Source organism: Salmo salar, chromosome 09, assembly GCF_965601325.2.
Source record: "Salmo salar chromosome 09, fSalSal1, whole genome shotgun sequence".
In the NCBI taxonomy this organism is placed as follows: Eukaryota; Metazoa; Chordata; class Actinopteri; order Salmoniformes; family Salmonidae; genus Salmo; species Salmo salar.
The window spans coordinates 86,081,674-86,104,455 of NC_138299.1; the positions used below are offsets into that span (position 1 = coordinate 86,081,674).

Consider the following 22,782-nt stretch of genomic DNA (forward strand, 5'->3'; position numbering starts at 1 on the left):
TCCAGTGAGATTCAGACAGCTAGCCGTGCCAAAGGTAGCAAGCTGGTGGAAGATGGAGGGAGGTCTGTTTTTAGCCACCTCGTGCGTTTCCGTCTGTGGGTTAGTGGGGTTCCGTGTGGAAGGGGGGACCTGTCCAAGTTGGCAAAATAGTTAGTTATAGTGGCCCAAGAAAAGTGTCCAATAGACCTTTTCAGATCGCAGCCGATAAGACAGCTAACGATTAGCCGGCCGCAGATGGGCGATCAGGTTACGTCGCGACGGAGGGGCCAGTTGGATAACTCCCTTGGGCAGATAACGTCGGTGGTCCAGTCGTGAAGACCCGATGGGGCTCCGCATCGGCAGTAAAAAGGGTCAGGATAGGTGATTGTAGCCCAGGAGACACTTCAGCTGGCTAGCTCAGGAAAAGCCCACGAGTCGCTGATGGAACTCTTCAGCTGGCTAGCTCCGTAATAATGTGTGTTAATTCCGTGACCGGCGTTGCCAATAGTCACTGAGGTAGCAGCTAGTTAGCTGCAAGATCCAGGTGTAAATGTCCAGAGCCTGCGGTAGAAATCGGGGAAAGGAGAGAGAATAGGTCCGGTATGCTCTGGTCTGAGTCGCGCTGTACAAAAACTGGCGATAGCTTTTCGAGCTAATGGATAGCTGAGGACAGCTAACCGTGGCTAGCTGAACTCCAACGTTAGCCAGTGAAAAAGGCTAACCTCTGGCTAGCTTCTGTTGTGGATTTCAGATGAGGTAAATAATACTTTCTTTTTTAAATTGGTGAGGCGGGTTGCAGGAGAGTGCTTTGAGGTTGAGTTTTTAGAAGAAAAAATGTAAAAAGATAAGTGAAGAAAAATATGTAAATATATATATACACGGGACACGACAAGAGGAGGGTAGAGGACGTCTGAACTGCTAAGCCATCTTGGATAAGATGTGAAGAGACAGGGGTCATAAATGATGAAACCCATCCTCCTCCCCTCACCACTATATAAGACAATGATACAATGTAACCAGAGTTCCACTACGTGAGGTCTGCAGCCTCTGCGTTAAAAGCACACACATGTCAAGTACAGAACTAAGCCAACCTCGGCGTGAGCTTTGGTTGTGAATGGTATGAACTTTGAACGCTTATTCACTACAGAAGTGATACTTCCTAGCCAGTGAGTTAGCAGCGGCCGCTGTAGACGTGGGCTAGGAAAGGACGGACGACGGATGCAATCTAACACACGACGAAGATACCACAACATATCCAATTTACCACCAGAGACATTCTTCCGAGGACAGGAAGATCCCTGTTGGCCAACCCGGCCTACTATCTACGACCAATCTACCGAAGCGCAGCTCAGAGTAAATGTTTATTGCATTTTCCTTTTCCAAATGGGTGGTAATTTAGAATGCATAAGATTCTGTATTTACAATAGCATAGCTGCTGTTTCTTTTGTTCCTCAGTCTTCCCGCTCTTTCATTCAAGCCCAACCCCCTTTCTTTGTGTAACAAGCCGCCATGTCGGCTCCGTCCACCAGGGACGTTTTCTGTATGACATAATTTGCATTCTGTGTATATGTAATTCTGTGTGATTAGTTAGGTATTTAGTAAATAAATAATTAAACCCAATTTTGTATTGCTGATTCAACTTGTTAGCCAGGGTTCGTGAAGATAACCAAGAATTTACAACTTTCATTATGAGACTGAAAATAAGGTGACAATTAATATTGACGGCTATCGATGTAAAATATTAAAGTCTTTAAGAGTTTATTCGGAAGATAACGGCTCTATATGTAACCGATGTGAAATGGCTAGTTAGTTAGAGGTGGTGCGCGCTAGTAGCATTTCAATCAGTGACGTCACTCGCTCTGAGACTTGAAGTAGGGTTTCCCCTTGCGTTGCAAGGGCCGCAGCTTTTGTGGCGCGATGGGTAACGGTGCTTCAGTGGGTGTCAGTTGTTGATGTGTGCAAGGGTCCCTGGTTCGAGCCCAGGTTGGGGCGAAGAGAGGGACGGAACCTACATATAAACACTCTTCCGTGGTGTCCCGACTTTCTAGTTAATTACATTTACATGATTAGCGAATCAGGTGATATTAATTACAAAGAAAGAATTTTATAGGATAGCATGTCATATCACTTAATCCGGCATAGCCAAAGACACTACATCATGTTCTCACTAATCGTCATCTATAATATTTCTCTGTCTCCCCTTCCAGAGGGCCTGAGGCTCTTGGACCGCAACTGAGGACACCCTGGCCTGACACCTGGACGTGCCTGGCCCTATCCCACCTGGACGTGCCTGGCCCTATCCCACCTGGCCCCACTCTACCTGCCTGTTACTTTAAAGTCCATAATTAACATATACAGATCTGGATCCATTGTCTTACCTACTACTGCAACAACTTGTGTCAATCATTTGCCCTTTTATAGAATATTATTTTTTACTAATGACTCCAAGGTGTGTGACTATCAACATTGGCTGCATATCCATTGTCCTTCTTCCAAAGTGTGGACTTGCACATTTCTTCTCATCTCAGGGATTTCAAAATGATGTAAAGTAGCTGAAGCTAATGCTTACCCCTATCCAATGCTTGGATATCCATGAGGAGAGGGATGGACAATTGGTATGCAGCCATTGATTTCAGGTGGCTTCATCAACAGATGGGATGTGTACGGAATGTATTCAGACCCTTTCCCTTTTTTCACATTTAGTTACATTACCGCCTTGTTATAAAATGGATTAAATACATTTCCTCATCAATCTACACATAATACCAAATAATGACAAAGCGAAAACAGTTTTTAGATTTTTTTTAAGATTCTAAAAAATAAAAAACAGAAATACCTTATTTAAATAAGTATTCAGACCCTTTGCTATGAGACTCGAAATTGAACTCAGGTGCAGTAAAAGTTAAATCCTCGTGGATTGATGAGGAATTGAAAAATTGTATGGTTGCGAGGGATGAGGCAAAAGGAATGGCAAATAAGTCTGGCTGCCCAACTGATTGGCAAACATCCTGTAAATTGAGAAATCATGTGACTAAACTGAATAAAAAGAAGAAGAAACTACACAATGAAACAAAGATAAAATACATAAAGAATGAAAGTAAAAAGCCTTGGAGCACCTTAAATTACATCTTGGGCAAAAAGGTAAACAGCTCCATCGTTCAATGAATCAGATGGCTCATTCATCACAAAACCCACTGATATTGCCAACTACTTTAATGATTGTTTCATTGGCAAGATTAGCCAACTTAGGCATGACATGCCAGCAACAAACACTGACACTACACATCCAAGCATATCTGACCAAATTATGAAAGACAAGTATTGTCATTTTGAATTCCGTGTGTGGAAGAGGTGAAATAAATATTGCTGTCTATCAATAATGACAAGCCACCGGGGTCTGACAATTTGGATGGAAAATTACTGAGGATAATAGTGGACGATATTGCTACTCCTTTTTGCCATATCTTCAATTTAAGCCTACTAGAAAGTGTGTGCCCTCAGGCCTGCAGGGAAGCAAAAGTCATTCAGCTACATAATAGTAAAGCCCCCTTTACTGGCTCAAATAGCCGACCAATCAACCTGTTACCAACCCTTAGTAAACATTTAGAAAAAAATTGTGTTTGACCAGATACAATGCTATTTTACAGTAAACAAATTGACAACAGACTTTCAGCACGCTTATAGGGAAAGACATTCCACAAGCACAGCACTTACACAAATGACTGATGATTGGCTTAGAGAAATTGATAATAAAAAGATTGTGGGGACTGTTTTGTTAGACTTTTCACATTATTGATCATGGACTGCTGTTGGAAAAATGTATGTGTTATGGCTTTACACCCCCTGCTATATTGTGGATAAAGAGTTACCTGTCTAACAGAACACAGAGGGTGCTCTTTAATGGAAGCTTCTCCAACATAATCCAGGTAGAATCAGGAATTCTCCAGGGCAGCTGTCTAGGCCCCTTACTTTTCAATCTTTACTAACAACATGCCAGTGTGTCTATGTATGTGGATGACTCAACACTATACATGTCAGCTACGACAGCACGCCCCCATTCTCATTGACGGGGCTATAGTGGAGCACATGGTGCAAGCACACCAAGACAGTCGTGAAGAGGGCACGACAAAACCTATTCCCCCTCAGGAGACTGAAAAGATTTTGCATGGGTCCTCAGATCCTCAAAAGGTTCTACAGCTGCACCATCGAGAGCATTCTGACGGGTTGCATCACTGCGTGGTATGGCAACTGCTCGGCCTCTGACTGCAAGGCACTACAGAGGGTAGTGCGTACGGCCCAGTACATCACTGGGGCCAAGCTTCCTGCCATCCAGGACCTCTATACTAGGTGGTGTCAGAGGAAGGCCCTAAAAATTGTCAAAGACTCCAGCCACCCTAGTCATAGACTGTTCTCTCTGCTACCGCAGGGCAAGTGGTACCAGAGTGCCAAGTCTAGGTGCAAGAGGCTTCTAAACAGCTTCTACCCCCAAACAATAAGACGCCTGAACATCTAATCAAATGGCTACACAGACTATTTGCATTGCCCCCCCCCCCCCCCCCCCCCCTTTTACACTAGTTCTACTCTCTGTTATCATCTATGCATAGTCACTTTAATAACTCTACCTACATTACATGTACATATCACCTCAATTACCTCAACTAACCGGTGCCCCCGCACATTGACTCTGTACCAGTACCCCCTGTATATAGCCTCGTTATTGTTATTTTACTGCTGCTCTTTAATTATTTGTTACTTTTATTTCTTATTCTTATTTTTTAAAGGTATTTTTTTAAACTGCATTGTTGGTTAGGACTAAGTAAGCATTTCACTGTAAGGTTTACACCTGTTGTATTCAGCGCATCTGACAAATAAAATTTGATTTGACTATACACGTACACATGGATTTTGTGTTGTAGATATGTGGTAGTAGAGTAGGGGCCTGAGGGCACACACTTAATGTGTTGTGAAATGTGTTGTGAATATATTGTAACGTTTTTTAAATTGTTTAACTGCCTTAATTTTGCTGGACCCCAGGAAGAGTAGCTGCTGCCTTGGCAGCAGGATCCATAATAAATACAAATACACCACATGCACTGGGGATAGAGAATAATCAATAGTGTTGCTATGGACACTGGATAATCTGACTAACACACACACACACACACCTGTTTGACCTCGCTGAGTCAATTCGGGTAGCATTCAATGTCCTGTGTTTATGTAAACCATGGCTGCCAGCATTGTAAATAAAAAGATGTGCATAACGATAATCAGCCTCTGGATACTTTCCCCTTAATGTATTATTCATGTCAGCCCACCTTTTAAAAGAAACACAATTTCATTAAATCTCTAGCTGAGTAAAATAAGTGGTTTTGTTCTGTTCAATAGACAATCCAGAAAATAACGGTAAACAGCGCCACATTCAGGCAGAAAACGGAATGTTATATTCTCAGCCAGGCCCACCTCAAAAACACAATTTAATTATATCCCTATTTGAGCAAAATAAGTATTTTTGTTGTGATCACATGAAAATCCTAACAATTCAGGTAAAGAGCGCCACAGTCAGGCATAAAATCTGAATATTCTATCATAAAGTGAGAACAATGATTTTCCCTTGCTGATATGGCTTCTACGTAGAAATGCTATACGAGTAAAGGAATAGATGACATGCGCTGCTATAAACCTGTATCCAATATAATCGTATAATTTACACACACCCACCGCGGACCTTTGACAAATACATATTCGTGAGAAAAGGCGTCCCATGGTCTGTGTTGTCAACTAACTTAATGTGATGATCCCAATAATTTAGGTAGCCTAGTAAACGATGCCCCTCTGGTATTTTCTATTGTGAACTGTCTGGAACTCGTTGATGTTTTCCTGTTTACTACTGAAATATATATTTTCTTAACTCAAAGACGAAATTAAATGCAATACACTGATCTCAGGCTACACATGAGTATGGTGGACCCATTGTAAAGTGACAAGCTTAAAAAACGTGTCCCAGTCCGACGTGCCCAGCTCTGCCCACCGGGGCTGCTGCTGCATTTTCTCATTCTATGAAGGTGGGGCGTGTGGATGCGATCCGCCAACCCAACCCCAAAGAAGAAGAAGCGTTTCCCGTTGTATTTGGTTAGCAGGCTACAGGAGAGAGGAAGTTGTTTTTCAAAAAGTGATTGAAAAGGTATGTACCATTTTAAACCTGGATTATTTATAATTTGATACATCTAGCTGTCACCAGTCAACTCACCCAAATGTTGAATGCGTTTGTTAATGTTAGGTAAAGCCGACTCCGGTTGTAAGCCTATTTTACAAGGAGGTAGAGCTTGCATAGGAGCGTGTTAGCGTTACTAGCTAAGTTAGCTGGCTTTGCTTTGTTCGTTAGCTAAAATTTTAATTCTAGATACTATAGCTCATGTTTTCAATATCGACTGCATTTGTGATAACCATATACTTTAACTAGTTGTTTAGACACATGTCATGCTTAATAAACCGTGTTAATGACCATGTTCTCGGGATAAGCCTATGCTTGATGAGCTGCCCTGCTCAGACCCAGCTAATATGCAGGCTAACCGCATTAGCTAGCTAGCTAACTAACCAGCTGTTCTTGTTATCACAGCAGCTAAACCACACAACAATTGGTTAGTTATAATGTTTGTGGATAAACGTAGCTAGCTATCTAAACTCACGTTTTATTTCTCTAAGCAGAGAAGCACAGAGACTGAGATGGATTGTGGTGCTGTTTGGTTTTATTAGCTAGCTAATAGGTTTCTATTTTTCAACAAACAAAATCTAAATATTGTAACGGCTCATGCCTGGTGTGTGTTGTGTTTATCAGATGTGACTGCTTGGTTTGTAACGTCATTGGTTTATTTTATTTCCACAGATTTATTGTTAAATTGGTCTCAAGAGCTTGAGTTGGAACGGATGTAGATTTTTCAGGGTGTACTAAAGCTACGTGACATTTTACCGATTTTCATCCACACCTTTCCCATCACAACATGAGCAGTACAGTAAGTTCTCACCTTTACATCCCTCAATTTTTTTACGCACAGAGAAAATGTCAGTTATGCTGAGCGCAACGTTGTGAAAATTCCTTGCAACTTCCAGTGTGTGTTTACTGTGAACACTGAGGCTGTACCTGCTGAGGCTATTTGATCATAATATAGGCCTACTAGAGTGGCCTGACGGAGAACATGCATCCCATAACATTTTTAACATGGAAATGGCTGTTCTAGCATTCAGCCTACGGTAGGTAGCAGGCAATGTGTAGTGTTCGTTGTAGGCCTACATTCCTGCCACATGATAACCCTCCAAGACCTTCAGTTTCATTTTCACTTAAGCAAAGGGGTCTGGTTTCTAAGAAGCTGTACTTTGTCACAGACACAGAGGAAGAGAAGGACTGGAGCCCCCTCAAGTTCCAGACGCACAGCCAAGAGTAGCAGAGTCACCACCACTGTGCCACTTCGTGCAGCTGCTGCTGCTGAGACCATTGCTGTGCTGGAGAGCAGTAGGACTAGCAGTGAGTACCAATGGCTTTATGCCTTTCTCTGGTTGATTATGGATAGGTTTCAAACTTTCTTTTGGCTGTGCAGGTGAGGAGGTGGTGGACTTGACATGTGAAGGTTCTGAGCCGACTGTGGTTGACTTGACCAACAATGATTCTGTGGTGGTGAGTTTGGGAACTCTATGCAAATAATGATGTATGCATTAGCTGTTTTAAATGTATTGATAACAATAAGCTTTTGTCACTGTTTAAAGACTGAAATGTTGACATTTGATGTTTCTATTTTCTTATTTTCCACCACTGCATGATTTCTGATGGGGAGACCAGGTTGTCGATGAAGGTAATTCATTGTTTTCCTCAATCAGAGATTTATATTTAGATTAACTATATGTTTTGACCCTCAAGTAATCATTCATCACTACATCAGACAAACTCAGTTCGAAAAATGCATGTTTATCTGCTAAATGGCATATATCAGGGCTTCGGGGCAGACGTGGAGTTCGCGGTGAGAGTTACGTGCTGAGCAGTGATGAGGAGGGGGATGCCAATGGGAGCCTCAGTGCTGACCTCCTATCTTCTCTACAGGCCAGCAGTAGAGCCAGGTACTAACTAACAACCTCTCTGACCATGCTAATCGAATCAGATGACATATAAAAAAAAAAAAGTACAACAATTTTACTAGAATATTTGCGTTAGGGCACATAAAAGCATCAATCTCATTTATCCACTCATAATATTGGCATGTGACCACTGAAATCATGATCTTGAGTTGCGGTAGATCCTGATGGTCTGTTCTCCACAGGTCTACGCCAGGTACAGTCAGCTGCCCAGTGTGTATGGACTCCTATGCTGAGGTAAGAGAAGCATACTTCATTGTGTGTGTGTGTGTGTGTGAAGGTGACTATGCCAAACTGTTTCTGTAATTGCTGTGTAGCTACCAGAATGTGAAGTTGTCCCTTCAACTAAGATCCTGTTTTCCTCTTCCTCTAGATCATTGAAAGTGGCAGACTAGTGGTCTCCACAAAATGTGGTCACCTTTTCTGCAGTCAGTGCCTCCGCGACTCACTGTCGAGATCCCACACTTGCCCAACCTGCAGAAAGAAACTGACCCACAGGCAATACCACCCCATATACATCTGACTTTGAATCATACCCGACTATCACTGCCCCCTACTGGACAAGCATACCTTTTCGGTTACATACACATTCAACCGATGTTTCTTCTACAATGACTCACTCTTATGCCAGCAGACATTTACCTACATTTAAAAAACAAAATATATTCCACCTATTCTCTTACTGCTGGTCATTCATTTCATAGTAATAAGATCGTTGTGGATCTGCATCACCAGTGACCACAACCAAGAAAAAACTAAGCTCAGAAGCTATATTACCTTTGATCAGATACTGTTTTAATGAAATGCCACATTTTAGAGTTTATTTTCATTTAGCAACTTGCTCCTTTTATTTTTATCTTAAGAAGTCAATGTTGTGTTGATGGCACTTAAGTTGCACTATGCAGAAAGCGCGCCACCATTTCCTGGTTGCTAAAACTCTAATAGTTAGTCTAATATCAGTTTATATGACAAAGTAAGCTAGTATAGTGTAGAGAATCATTGTACATCTAAACCATTAAATTATTTCCATAACCAAAAATATTGTTTCAGCTTTTTTAAGCTTGTGTACAAAACTGAAAGTAAGACTCAAACAAAACTTAAGCATAGAAATAGAACACATATACCGCTTCTTAGCCTTGCTTTAAAGTAGAATAATAGATCTATAACCCAAATTTCTATGCAAATTTGGTCTGGTTGCCCAAAAAGTTACACGTTGCCACAGGAGACCCAACTCTAACTCCAGTAGAAACATCTGATTATTGCTGCTGAGTAGGTGGATGTCTGAATGGTGGGTGTTGCTTGAATTGTCATCACCATTGTTGTAAATAATTTTGTGTATGTGTGGATAGAGATGCATAAGTTAATTTAAGGTTCAATAAAAATGTTGATTGAAAGTATTGTTTCAGGTATCTTTGTGACAGACTGAGAAGAGACCCCGAGGTAGGAGAGTGCATTGTTGAGCACTCATGCTAACCTGAGAGAGATCTACAGTTCCTGTCAAAAGTTTGGATATACCCACTCATTCAAGGGTTTTTCTTTATTTTTACTATTTTCTACGTTGTAGAATAATAGGGAAGACATCAAAACTATGAAATAACACATATGGCATCATGTAGTAACTGAAAGTGTTAAACAAATCATAATATATATTTTAGATTCTTCAAAGTAGCCACCCTTTGCCTTTGACAGCTTTGCGTTCTTTCAACCAGCTTCACCTGGAATGCTTTTCCAACAGTCTTGAAGGAGTTCCCACATATGCTGAGCACTTGTTGGCTGCTTTTCCTTCACTCTGTGGTCCAACTCATCCCAAACCATCTCAATTGGGTTGAGGTCTGGTGATTGTGGAGGCCAAGTCATCTGATGCAGCACTCCATCACTCCTTGGTATAATACTGTGGTAGCCATGCTTGTTAAGTGTGCCTTGAATTCTGAATAAATCACAGACTGTGTCACCAGCAAAGAACTATCACACCTCCACCATACTTCACTGTGGGAACCACACATGTGGAGTTCATCTGTTCACCTACTCTGTGTCTCACATAGAAACTGGTTGGAGGCAAAAATCTCAAATTTGGACTCCACCGGTCTAATGTCCATTGCATGTATTTCTTGGCCCAAGCAAGTCTCTTCTTATTGGTGTCCTTTTTGTAGTGGTTTCTTTGCAGCAATTTGACCATGAAGGCCTGATTCATGCAGTCTCCTGAACAGTTGTTGTTGAGATGTCTGTTACTTGAACTCTGAAGCATTTATTTGGGCTGCAATTTCTGAGGCTGGTAACTCTAATGAACTTATCCTCTGCAGCAGAGGTAACTCTGGGTCTTTCTTTTCTGTGGCGGTCCTCATGAGAGCCAGTTTCATCATAGCGCTTGATGGTTTTTACGACTGCACTTGAAGAAACTTTTAAAGTTCTTAATGTTCTGTATTGACTGACCTTCATGTATAAAAGTAATGATAGACTGTCATTTCTCTTTGCTTATTTGAGCTGTTCTTACCATAATGTGGGCTTAGCCCTATTCTCTCATCAAGCTTCGTGAGGTAGCCACCTGGAATGCATTTGAATTAACAGGTGTGCCTGGATTTGCAGAATTTATTACCATCTTAATGTGTTTGAGCCAATCAGTTATGTTGTCACATGGTAGGGGTGGTATACAGAAGATGGTATTTTACCAAATAGGGCTAAGTCCATGGTGTGCAAAGCTGTCATCAAGGCAAAGGGTGGCTACTTTGAAGAATCTCAAATATAAAATATATTTTGATTTGTTTAACCCTTTCCTTGGTTACTACGTGATTCCATATGTGTTATTTCATAGTTTTGAGGTCTTCACTATTATTCTACAATGTAGAAAATAGTCAAAATAAAGAAAAACCCTTGAATCAGTAGGTGTGTCCAAACTTATGACTAGTACTGTATATATACAGTGCCTAAGGAAAGTATTCAGACCTCTTGACTTTTCCCACATTTTATGAGACCGCCTTATTAATGATGACATGAAAACAGGTTATCCATAATATTTTCTAATTGTAAAAAATAAAATACCTTATTTACGTCAGTATTCAGAGCCTTTGCTATGAGAATCAATTAAGCTTAGTTGCATCCTGTTTCCATTGATCATCCTTGATGTTTCTACAACTTGATTGGAGTCCACCTGTGGTACATTCAATTGATTGGACATGATTTGGAAAGGGGCACCACCTGTCTATATATGATCTCACATTTGACAGTGCACGCCAGAGCAAAAACCAAGCCATCAGGTCGAAGGAATTGTCTGTAGATCTCCGAGACAGGATTGTGGAGAGGCGACTCCGGGATGCTGGCCTTCCAGGCAGAGTTGCAAAGAAAAATCCATATCTCAGACTGGCCAATAAAAGATTAAGATGGGCAAAAGAACACAGACACTGGACAGAGGAACTCTGCCTAGAAGGCCAGCATCACTGTTGAAGTTGAGACTGGTGTTTTGCGGGTTCTATTTAATGAAGCTGCCAGTTGAGGACTTGTGAGGTGTCTGTTTCTCAAACTAGACACTCTAATGTACTTGTTCACTTATTCACCGGGGCCTCCCACTCTTTCTATTCTGGTTAGAGCCAGTTTGAGCTGTTCTGTGAAGGGAGTAGTACAAAGCGTTGTACGAGATCTTCAGTGTCTTGGCAATTTCTCGCATGGAATAGCCTTCATTTCTCAGAACAAGAACAGACTGACAAGTTTTAGAAGAAAGTTATTTTATTTCTGGCCATTTTGAGCCTGTAATCGAACCCACAAATGCTGATGCTTCAGATACTCAACTAGTCTAAAGAAGGCCAGTTTTATTGCTTCTTTAATTAGCACAACAGTTTCAGCTGTGCTAACATAATTGCAAAAGGGTTTTCTTCTGATCACATAGCCTTTTAAAATGATAAACTTGGATTAGCTAACACAACGTGCCATTGGAACACAGGAGTGATGGTTGCTGATAATGGGCCTGTGTACGCCTATGAAGATATTCCATAATCAATCTGCCTTTTCCAGCTACAATAGTCATTTACAACATTAACAATGTCTACACTGTATTTCTGATCAATTCTATGTTATTTTAATGGACAGAAATTGTGCTTTTCTTTTAAAAACAAGGAAATGTGTAAGTGACCCCAAACTTTTGAACCGTAGTGGATATCACTGACTTAACACTTAATTTGTAACTATTTAAGTATTTAAATATGTTGTACTACCAGCTACTGTTGGCTGACTCATTTGTGGCATGCATTCTCTCAAATCTCCACTAAGGGTCCCTATCTTTTTGCACATGCTCTCAGTTGTCCAAGAATCCATAGGATAAACACAAAAGCAGCCTACCAAGGTCATTAAGACATTTCACTGTTTATGTAATTAAAGCATATAAATAGCATAATATCATTGAATTCTTACCCATTTTATTCATCATGATTTTTATTTATATATATATATATATATATATATATATATATATATACAGGCAATTTGGAAAGTATTTAGACCCCCTTGACTTTATCCTCATTTTATTACGTTACTGCCTTATTCTAAAATGGATGAAATAAAAAATGTAAATTAATCTACACACAATACCCCATAATGCCAAAGTGAAAACAGGTTTCTAGAATTATTTGCAAATGTATTAATTAAAAAACAGAAATGCCTTATTTACATAAGTATTCAGACCCTTTGCTATGAGACTCGAAATTGAGTTCAGGTGCATCCTGTTTCCATTGAGCATCCTTGAGATGTTTCTACAACTTGATGGAGTCAATCTGTGGTAAATTCAATTGAATGGACAAGATTTGGAAAGGCACAGGCCTGTCTATATAAGGTTTCACAGTTGACAGTGCGTTTCAGAATAAAACCAAGCTATGAGGTCAAAGGAATAGTTCGTAAAGCTCCAAGACAGGGTTGTGTCGAGGCACAGATCTGGGGAAGGGAACCAAAAAAATCTCTGCAGCACTGAAGGTCCCTAAGAACACAGTGGCCTCCATCATTCTTAAATGGAAGAAGTTTGGAACCACCAATACTCTTCCTAGAGCTGGCTGCCCAGTCGAACTGAGCAATCTGGGGGGAAGGGAGGTGGCCAAGAACACAATGGTCTTTCTGACAGAGCACTAGAGTTCCTCTGTGGAGATGGGAGAACCTTCCAGAAGGACAACCATCTCTGCAGCACTCTACCAATCAGGCCTTTATGGTAGAGTGGCCAGATGGAAGCCGCTTCTCGGTAAAAGGCACATGACAGCCCACTTGGAGTTTGCCTAAAGGCATCTAAAGACTTTCAGACCATGAGAAACAACATTCTCTGTTCTGATGAAACCAAGATTGAACTCTTTGGCCTGAATGCCAAGTGTCACGTCTACAGGAAACCTGGCACCATCCCTACGGTGAAGCATGGTGGTGGCGGCAGCATGCTGTGGGGATGTTTTACAGCGGCAGGGACTGGGAGACTAGTCAGGATTGAGGGAAAGATGAACAGAGCAAAGTACAGAGATCCTCAATGAAAACCTGCCCCAGAGTGCTCAGGACCTCCGACTGGGGCGAAGGTTCACCTTCCAATAGGACAACGATCCTAAGCACACAGCCAAGACAATGCAGGAGTGGCTTCGGGACAAGTCTCTGAAGTTCCTTGAGTGGCCCAGCCAGAGCCGGACTTGAACCCGATCAATCATCTCTGAGCAGCAATGCTCCATATCCAACCTGACAGAACTTGAGATGATCTGTAGAGAAGAATGGGAGAAACTCCCCAAATATAGGTGTGCCAAGCTTGTAGCGTCATACCCAAGAAGACTCAAGGTTGTAATCGCTGCCAAAGGTACTTCAACAAAGTACTGAGTAAAGTGTCTGAATACTTAAATGTGATATTTCAGATTTTTATTTTGGATTAAATAACAAAGGTCCACATCTATCTACACACAATACCCCATAATGACAAAGTGAAAACAGGTTTTTAGACATTTTTGTAAATGTATTAAATAAAAAACAGAAATACCTTATTTACATGAGTATTCAGACTCTTTGCTATGAGACTCTAAATTGAGCTCAGATTGATCATCCTTCATATGTTTCTACAACTTGATTGGAGTCAACCTGTGGTAAATTCAATTGAATGGACATGATTTGAAAAAGCACACACCTTCCTATATAAGATCCCCCTGTTGACAGTGCATGTCAGAGCAAAAACGAATGTACTTGTCCTCTTGCTCAGTTGCACATTATGGGGTGTTGTGTGTAGATTGATGGGGGGGGGGGGGGGGGGACAATTTGATCAATTTTAGACTAAGGCTGTAACGTAACAAAATGTGGAAAAAATCTGATTATTTTCCGAATGCACTGTAAGCATGAGGGCTATACAATATACAGTATATTATAATACATATTGATAATGTAGCAGCTGCTCTATGTCAGTGGATTAAACTTTTATTGGAGGGCAACTATTGAACTTTGTCTGTGTAACAATCCCCTTCAGTTTTTTCCTGTGCTTTAAAGTTTGAGAGCAAAGAAGCAAACATTGTTTTGACTACAAGTCGCTTAATTAAAGTAGGATCAATGATAATTGATATATTGGTGACAAGGTCCTCTCCTCCAGTGAGGTTCTCAACCTGGGTGCGATATTTGACAGTCCGCTCTCGTTTGAGGCGTACATCAAAAGTGTGACCAAACCTGAATTTTTCCATCTACAGAACATTGCCAGGTTACGACCTTTGCTGTCACAACCTGCAGCAGAACGACTCATCCACGCCTGTATCTTGCTCTGCCTGGACTACTGAATAGCTCTGTTTGTTGGTGCGTATGCCATGTGTCTAAACAGGCTACAATATGTCCAGAACTGTGCTGCACGTACACCTCCCTCCGTGAGCACATCACTCCAGTGCTGTTCAACATCCACTGGCTCCCCAAATGCTCATGCATTGACTTTAAAATCCTGATTCACACCTACCAAGCTATCCACAACTCTGGACCCAAGTACCTGTCTGACATCCTACCATCCTGCAGCCTTCACTCCTCCAGGTCCATTTCCCTTCAGCATCCCAACATCAGACTAAAAACTATGGGTGACAGGGCTTTCAGCTGTGCATCTCCTCGGCTATGGAACGCACTTCCAGTCACTGTCAGGGCTGCAGAGTCTCTGGCCTCGTTTAAGGAACAGCTAAAGACTGAGCTCTTCAGATAAGCTTTCAAAGACCTCTGTTAATTCAGTTCTCCTACCCACCAGATCTGACGACACCTGTATATAGCTTTGATTGTTGTCTGCTTACAATCTTCTGTGTTTTGGATTGTTTTTTATTATTATTTGTACTACATTTGTTATTTTCTTCCGCGCCTTACAAATTAAATTAATTATTGTTATGCAGGTTCATCTAATGTTCCTTCTCAGTACATCGGTGTGTTACTTGATGAATTTATTAAGAACCACATGGGGCCGATTTCCTGGATACAGATTTAACCTAGTCCAGGAGTAAATTCTCAATGGAGATTTTACATGGAGCTTGTTTTAATCCAAGATAATGCTTAATCTGGGTCTGATAAAATGACACTTTGTCATATTACATTTTTTCTTTAAATGACAATTTTCTTTTATGAATATTTTTGACCAATTTTCTAACACCCAAACTATACCATTTCAATCATTAGTCAATGTGTCTGATTACATAGTGGGAATAGAAATTCAATTGAATATTAACTATCATTACATTGTAATTACATTATAATGCATTTATTACATTAATGTTTTATTGTTATATATTTTGTGATTATGTATATTAGACTATATATATATATTTTTTTTACAATTATTATGATGCATATATATATATATATATATATATATATATATATATATATATATATATATATATATATTATATATATTTGTATTATTATGATGTCGTCCATGTTTTCAGCAGACCTGCCCTAGGTGTAGGCTAATACGAAAGAGTTAATTTTTACAATTTGTTGAGTAGCTGTGACTAGGGCTACACTGTGATTGGGCAAAAGTTCCGAGCTGGGATGGACCGCCTTTCCCTCGGCTGTTTGTTTGCCTGCGGTCGATTACTGGATGGCAAGGTCTGTTAGCTCAATTATTGCAAAAAGGTATTTGGATGCAAATGAAAATTGCGATAAAAAAATAAATAAACAGATTAGGCCTACAGCGTCTCTTCCGAAATTCATAAGGGTAGGAGTTAACTGTAGCCTACCGCGAGCAGAGGACTTTTATATATTTAGTTTTTACGCACGCGTTCTGTCCGGTGTGGTGGTCTCGCACGAGCGTTATGTGATGACTCATTCAAAAAACTAGAACTAGATTTGATCTCTCGCATGTTTGATATTGACGTTCAATAGTGTTCTTTGTATTGGAGGGTACAATTGTTTTCAATAACTGAGCCACAGGTACCTGAGCGACAGTGCGTGCAGTTCAACGTTCAGTTGATATTGTTTTTTTGATTATTTGGATTAGATCACCTTTGATGCAAATGTAAAGGCAATAAGAATGATTGACTTGCCGTTAGTGGGAAACCGATTCAATACAAATCATTGCTGCAGGACATTTCAGGTAAGTCACTACTTAGTAACTTGTATTATTTTAAGATGTGTTTTTGGCCCTGGTTACAATGTGATTATTTTTAGCCAGCTGATTTTAGAAGGATGCGTGTTTATTTTAGAAAAGTCATAAGTAGACAACTTTTAATTAATACTACATATTATTACTAATGTTTTAGTAATAGGACAGTACACAGCTGTATTGCATAAATCAAAATGTTTGTGTTCATCATAAAATATAGTTAGTCTATATTACCTTATAAAAGCTATTATTTGTTGTCCACTTTTGAGTGTAGAATGTTGTCATTCCACTGATTCACCATGTCTCACTGATCTAGAGCGGAATGTAGCCTAGTGGTTAGCGAGTTGGGTCAGTAACCGAAAGGTAGTTCCAACCTTTCTGAGTCGACTATGTGAAAAATCTGTTGAGCAAGGCACTTAACCCTAATTGCTCCAGGGGTGCTGCAACAATGAGGACCCTGGCCTCGACCCAACTCACATAGGACATGTTTATTTTATGATATATGTGGATGGTTCATTAGCAGGTAGATTAACTGTAGTTTATACATCAGTATCTATAACCAATTCTAATACAATGAGTTAGGAGGACATATCTAGTTCCCCAATAGCAGATGCTTTAATATAACAGTCAATGTTATGTCATGTTGATAATTCTTATCACAGATTAAATTCTAAACTCTAAAGGATGTTCCTAATTTCAAATGACTTACAATTTGATGTACAAAGTGGCAGAAAGAATAACTCCTCTATCCAGAAACAGAGGGTCATATGAACAGAATAAGAGCTGCTCGTTTGAATGAAGATCATAAATAAAAAGCCTAAATTGCTTTTCCAAAAGCACATTATCTAGTGTTGGGAACAGAATTCTTGTATTTTCCAGTCTGTTAAATGATTAACAACTTGTTTTAATGTCACTAGTTACAAGACTGTAAATCTGTTAGATTTACTCAATGCCTTGACTATCCCACTTCCAAAGAAACGTCTGTGAGATAATATTGTTGTTGTAAAACCGTATCCAGTAGCTTAGAGATGATGTGGATAAAACCAGTATGTGTTGTTGCACCTCGCCTCACTGTGAATTGTCTTGTTTTCTCCTTATCCCAGATTTGAAGTGTTGAAACCTGCGATCCAGAAAGAATGGGGCATTTATGGATTTGCCTGCTCATTTGTGAAATAATCCTGTTGTCTGACTGTGCACGGGGTGAGTAGTAACTTAGTAGTAAGCAACAATAACAACTGAAAGTGTTTTAAAGAGTCACTTTTTTTGATGGAAAACCAGATGTTTAAGGCTAAGTTATAGTGAGACACATAAGTTCTGGTCTTCGTTTTGACAGTTCATTGCAAAAGTGATATATTTTGGTCTTTTAGTAGTAAATCTAGCTCTTTCCCCCTAGCGGTTCAACTCTACCATTGAAATTGTGATGTAGAGGCACCTTGAGAAGGTGCCTCTACGTCATCTTAAGGTAGGGGTTCAGTATGAAATACACTCCCTTCTAGATGTGCTGGGTGGTACCACCGCAAGGCTTACTATAAAAGCAGGTGACAGCGGGCCTTATTTGCCAATGGTCTTGGTAAGTGGAGTGTGCCAATATATTTTGCATGATGCTTCCTTGAATAGACTACTGACGTTACACAACATTCTAAAAGGCAGTAGGGCACATTTCCACATATGACCAAATACAACGTTTTTGCTTACCATTTCATACATATCTATGGGCTTTTACTAAGGGAAAAAAAACATGTAAACTATGAGGATTATACCTTTCTATTCGTAGCTACATCCATCATAACAAGAAATGGATGACAATGGTGGTCGTGTCAACTCATTGTATTTTTTCCTAACCGCTCTGACTGGTGGTGCAGGCTGCCAAGAAAGTTGGCTCATAGTTCAATGGTTGTGATTTCTAATACCACATGGGGCAGATATACATTTGTCTTATCCTTTATTGACAAAATTCATCCCATGCCGACACACTTTTTAAATCTGAAAAGTGAAAGCATACCTGTGAGAGGAGTCACCCTGGTAGTAGGTTTTTATACAGTACCCAAGACGGATCTATGAGATAATTTCACTATTGGGAAAAAGAGCTACTCCGTAAATACGGCAATGCGGGTTGTATTGAATTGAGCCCCTAATCTTAATTTTCAAGGTGATTATTACACTTTTCTCCCCAACACAATACCTCAATAAATGTAAGTCCACATTTCAAATGTTTTCTTTGCACCCCATGGGGGATTGAATTTACACTATAAGTGGTAATAGATAGCAGGAACTCAGTGCCACTGTATGCTAACTGTCTAGAGCCGTATTTGCTCGCAATGCACATCATTTTATTATCAGAGCGTTCCAGTGGACTTCTGGTAAGTATGCTTTAGTGAAAAAGTGTTTGGATCAGATACAATTAGTTTACCCTCCCCAAAAATGAATATTTATGAGCAATTCCCTCTACCCACAACCTTTCACCTGAAGTAGATCTGTAGGCAACCATCTTCAAAAAGTGCATCACCACAGTGAGGACTGATGATATCTATGACAAGCTGCTGATTCACAACTTTGTATTTTGCTGTACAAAATTGTGGTTGTGTAACTCAAGTTAGTGGTATAGTCCATTCGGACTTAGGGACTACCCTCTGTTTTCTAATGGACCCTGCCTTGATCACACAGCTTTTGGCACCCTCCGTTTTCTAATGGACCCTGCCTAAATCACACCTTTTGACTGCAGCGCAGTGTGCAAGTGTCAAGTGAGGTGTGCAGATAGTGTACTCCTCACCCTCCTGCTGCCCAAACTCCTCACACTCCTGATGCCCACCCTCCTCACACTCCTGATGCCCACCCTCCTCACCCTCCTGATGCTCACCCTCCTGCTGCCCAGCCTCCTCACCCTCCTGATGCCCACCCTCCTCACCCTCCTGCTGCCCAGCCTCCTCACCCTCCTGATGCCCACCCTCCTCACCCTCCTGCTGCCCAGCCTCCGCACCCTCCTGCTGCCCAGCCTCCTCACCATCCTGCTGACCAGCCGTAGCTGTGTCTGAGCTAGACTCAACAGACTTCTAGTCTGCCTGTCTCTGTCTGTCTGTCTGTCTGTCTGTCTGTCTGTCTGTCTGTCTGTCTGTCTGTCTGTCTGTCTGTCTGTCTGTCTGTCTGTCTGTCTGTCTGTCTGTCTGTCTGTCTGTCTGTCTGTCTGTCTGTGTGTCTGTGTGTGTCTGTCAGTCTGCTTGCTCTGGCCTGCCTTTCTGTATGTCTGCCTCTCTATCTGTCTGTTTGTGGGGAAAGCAAGGGGGCATGGGGAGCCAAACACACGGCACTCAGGCAGATAGGATCAGTGAGTCAAACAGTCAAGCAGTCATGGAGACGCTTAAGCAAAAGTAAACAGAGACCCATAGAGAGCAATGCGATTAGATTAAGCAATTTATGTTTGTTTGCTGTGCAATGCCACAGTGTTTCTGATCGTGAATGGAGCAAGGTGGCAAGGATAGCTGTGGGCTTAAAGGTAGAAGAGACAACCTTACTGGTCTTCCTGGTGATGATATCGGAGGGGGTTCCTCACTGGGTTAGCCTAGCTAGCGCCTCACTGGGGTTAGCCTAGCTAGCGCCTCACTGGGGTTAGCCTAGCTAGCGCCTCACTGGGGTTAGCCTAGCTAGCGCCTCACTGGGGTTAGCCTAGCTAGCGCCTCACTGGGTACACAGAGGGAGAGATAGACGATGGCATGCGGATATTAGAGAAACAAACTTCTTCCTTTCTTCATGAAGTCTGATATGACAGGTTTGATAAGACTGAGACAAGCATGGTGGTTGTACAGAAAACAAAATAGCTCAGAGATACTGAAACCGAATCAGAGATTATTTTCCACGTGATCTGAGATACTTTGCACTCCATTTGACCCAACGCTGGGCTTTGGACATAGTGTGGGGGGGTCAACAATGGCAACTCAACATACAGTAGAAAATCTTGAGTCCACATCAAAACATATGCTGACATTCTATAATTATTTTGTGACCTTAGTTTCATACCTTCAGATGGGAACTTCAGGAGTAGAAAAGGAACATACTTTCAAAACTACAGCACACGTAACAACACTTTTGCTATGATGTGGAGTAGGGAATGCATTTTGAAAGGTTTCTGGTTCGAATCCCGAAGACGACTAGGTGAAAAATCTCTCTGTGCCCTTGAGCAAGGCACTTAACCCTAATTGCTCCTGTAAGTAGCTCTGGATAAGAGCATCTGCTAAATGACTAACATGTCATTCCAAAGGAACAACAATAACCCTCGACCCCATTTGAGTTCTCCCCTCCTAAATAAGAGTTTGCTGTTCCTGTGTGTCCTTGGTGCACGGGGAATGCAGAACATCACGTCAGATGACAAATATTTTCCGCTACATGCGGAAGCACAGTTTGGGCCCAGCTGCCAGAGAGGCATATGAACTATATAAGCTTATGCAATGATTCAGGGTCTGCATGGTCGAGAGAGAGACTATTAATGCCGAAATGTGGGTATTAACATCTGTGCCAACTAAATGGGGAAACAAGTAAGTCATGGGATAGTTACCATAACAGTTAAAAAAACAAAATTATGATCACAAATGAAATTGAACTGCATTCACCTTGGTATCATTGTCTTGTTTAGTAAAGTCTGACTCATTATGACGTACAGGATCATGGTGCAGAAAAGGTAGACTAAATACTAGCAGCATTTGCTTTTAGTCAATGGAGACGGGCAGCCATATGGACACGTGGAGATGTGGGGGCTTTTGGAGGTGGAGCTGTTTGGTTTGTAGGGGCCTGCTGTGCTGTTTGTACAAACTAGGACCACCGTGCGGCTACATGCTGGTGTGTCAATGAGTGGCAGCCCTCCAGGATTCATGATTGAGCATCTGGACACATCTTTATAGAGTAAACCACCAAACGGGCTGATGCTCTAAACGTATACAATGAAAATAAATACAGTCTGCTTATCTAACTTTCTTGTATTCCTCTGAGCCTTCTAAAAGTCAATAGAAACTGAGATGAGGTTGAGTCCCTCTCTCTCTCCTTCCATCGTTCCATATCTTCTTCCCTCCCTCCATCGCTCCTTCCTTCAATCTCTCTCTCCCTCCCTCCATCTCACCCTCTTTCCATCTCACCCTCTTTCCGTCCATCCGTCCCTCCCTCCATCTCTCCCTTCCCACCTCACACTCCTCCCACTGCAGCAGTTTATGGATAGCTCTAAGCCAGAGGGAATGTGTGAAGTTAATTTAGAGTGTTGGAGAAACATAGCTGAGCCACTAGGTAGCCTTTGGTCCCTTCACAGCTCTGTATAATATCCACAGTGCCTAGAGTGTGGGTTAAGCAAACAGTAGTTACATTTAGAATAGGAATTGATGCATATGTCTTGGTTAAAGTCAGTGTTATTAACAATGGCAAAGTGTGTGTATTGAGACAAATGTGTCATAAAATGTAAATACTATATTGCAAAGTTATAATAAATTCCTATTGGCATTTCCAGTAAATGATGCACACAAAACCATCAGGCAAATCTCAGACATAAACCGTCTTCCAGACGTGACAAACAGAGCTGAGTGTGAGTGAGGAATGAGAGATCTGCTTCAGTGCATGTCAATGAGGAGGATAGATCCATCGAGCAAGGCTTCTGTCAGACTACAGGCCATAAAGTGATTATTAGCATGTCAGATGGTGTTTACACAGCAACCATCTTTCTCTCGCTTCTCCTTATTAGCATTGGGCTGCTAATCACATTCCCCAGTAATGAAGCTGTGTTACCCAGGAGGTCGTAAATTGATTTAAGACTGGGAACAGCATGTTGCTGAGTTGAGGATGTGGTGATTAGGAAGCAAAGTCTGGCTTCAAAAGGAACTGAATTAAACAGGAGCTCAGATAAAGTCAATGTTAGTTTAAGCACGTCTGGTGTTTGTGTTTTAATGTGTCCATCAAGACACCTCAGGGGTAGGTTGATGGTTTTTATCCCACAATGGCAGAGGGTGGTATGAGGACACCCTGCACTAGTCCTCCTGGTACAGAATCATGGTGTTCAATGGGACTGGGATAGGTGCCCTGTGTAGGAGTGAGGAGAAACAGCTCCATTAGAATAGAGGAGGGAAAGATAGAGAGCTCTCCTGCAGTCCAACTGGCCTACTGTT

The 22,782-nt window shown here is 41.2% G+C and overlaps 2 protein-coding genes across 3 annotated transcripts in view; both read left to right on the top strand.

Annotated features, from left to right (window-relative positions):
- The first annotated feature begins 5,943 nt into the window (after positions 1-5,943).
- Positions 5,944-9,494, top strand: rnf4 (ring finger protein 4). Of its 2 annotated transcripts, none has more exons than XM_014212753.3 (8): positions 5,944-6,160; positions 6,863-6,989; positions 7,360-7,498; positions 7,572-7,648; positions 7,811-7,823; positions 7,962-8,085; positions 8,286-8,337; positions 8,474-9,494. In XM_014212753.3, the coding sequence occupies exons 2-8, from the start codon at positions 6,978-6,980 to the stop codon at positions 8,621-8,623; spliced, it is 567 nt and encodes a 188-aa protein (XP_014068228.1). In that variant the 5' UTR covers positions 5,944-6,160; positions 6,863-6,977; the 3' UTR covers positions 8,624-9,494. The 2 variants fall into 2 exon arrangements, with proteins under 2 accessions (XP_014068228.1, XP_014068230.1); XM_014212755.3 differs by lacking the exon at positions 5,944-6,160 and adding an exon at positions 6,177-6,256.
- A 6,607-nt stretch (positions 9,495-16,101) lies between these two features.
- Positions 16,102-22,782, top strand: part of fgfrl1a (fibroblast growth factor receptor like 1a) — a 92,974-nt gene continuing 86,293 nt past the window's right edge. Inside the window, exons 1-2 of the mRNA XM_082956007.1 lie at positions 16,102-16,639; positions 17,752-17,848. Of these exons, the coding sequence (XP_082812133.1) occupies positions 17,785-17,848 (64 nt within the window). The 5' untranslated portion in view covers positions 16,102-16,639; positions 17,752-17,784. The remainder of the gene's footprint in view (positions 16,640-17,751; positions 17,849-22,782) is intronic.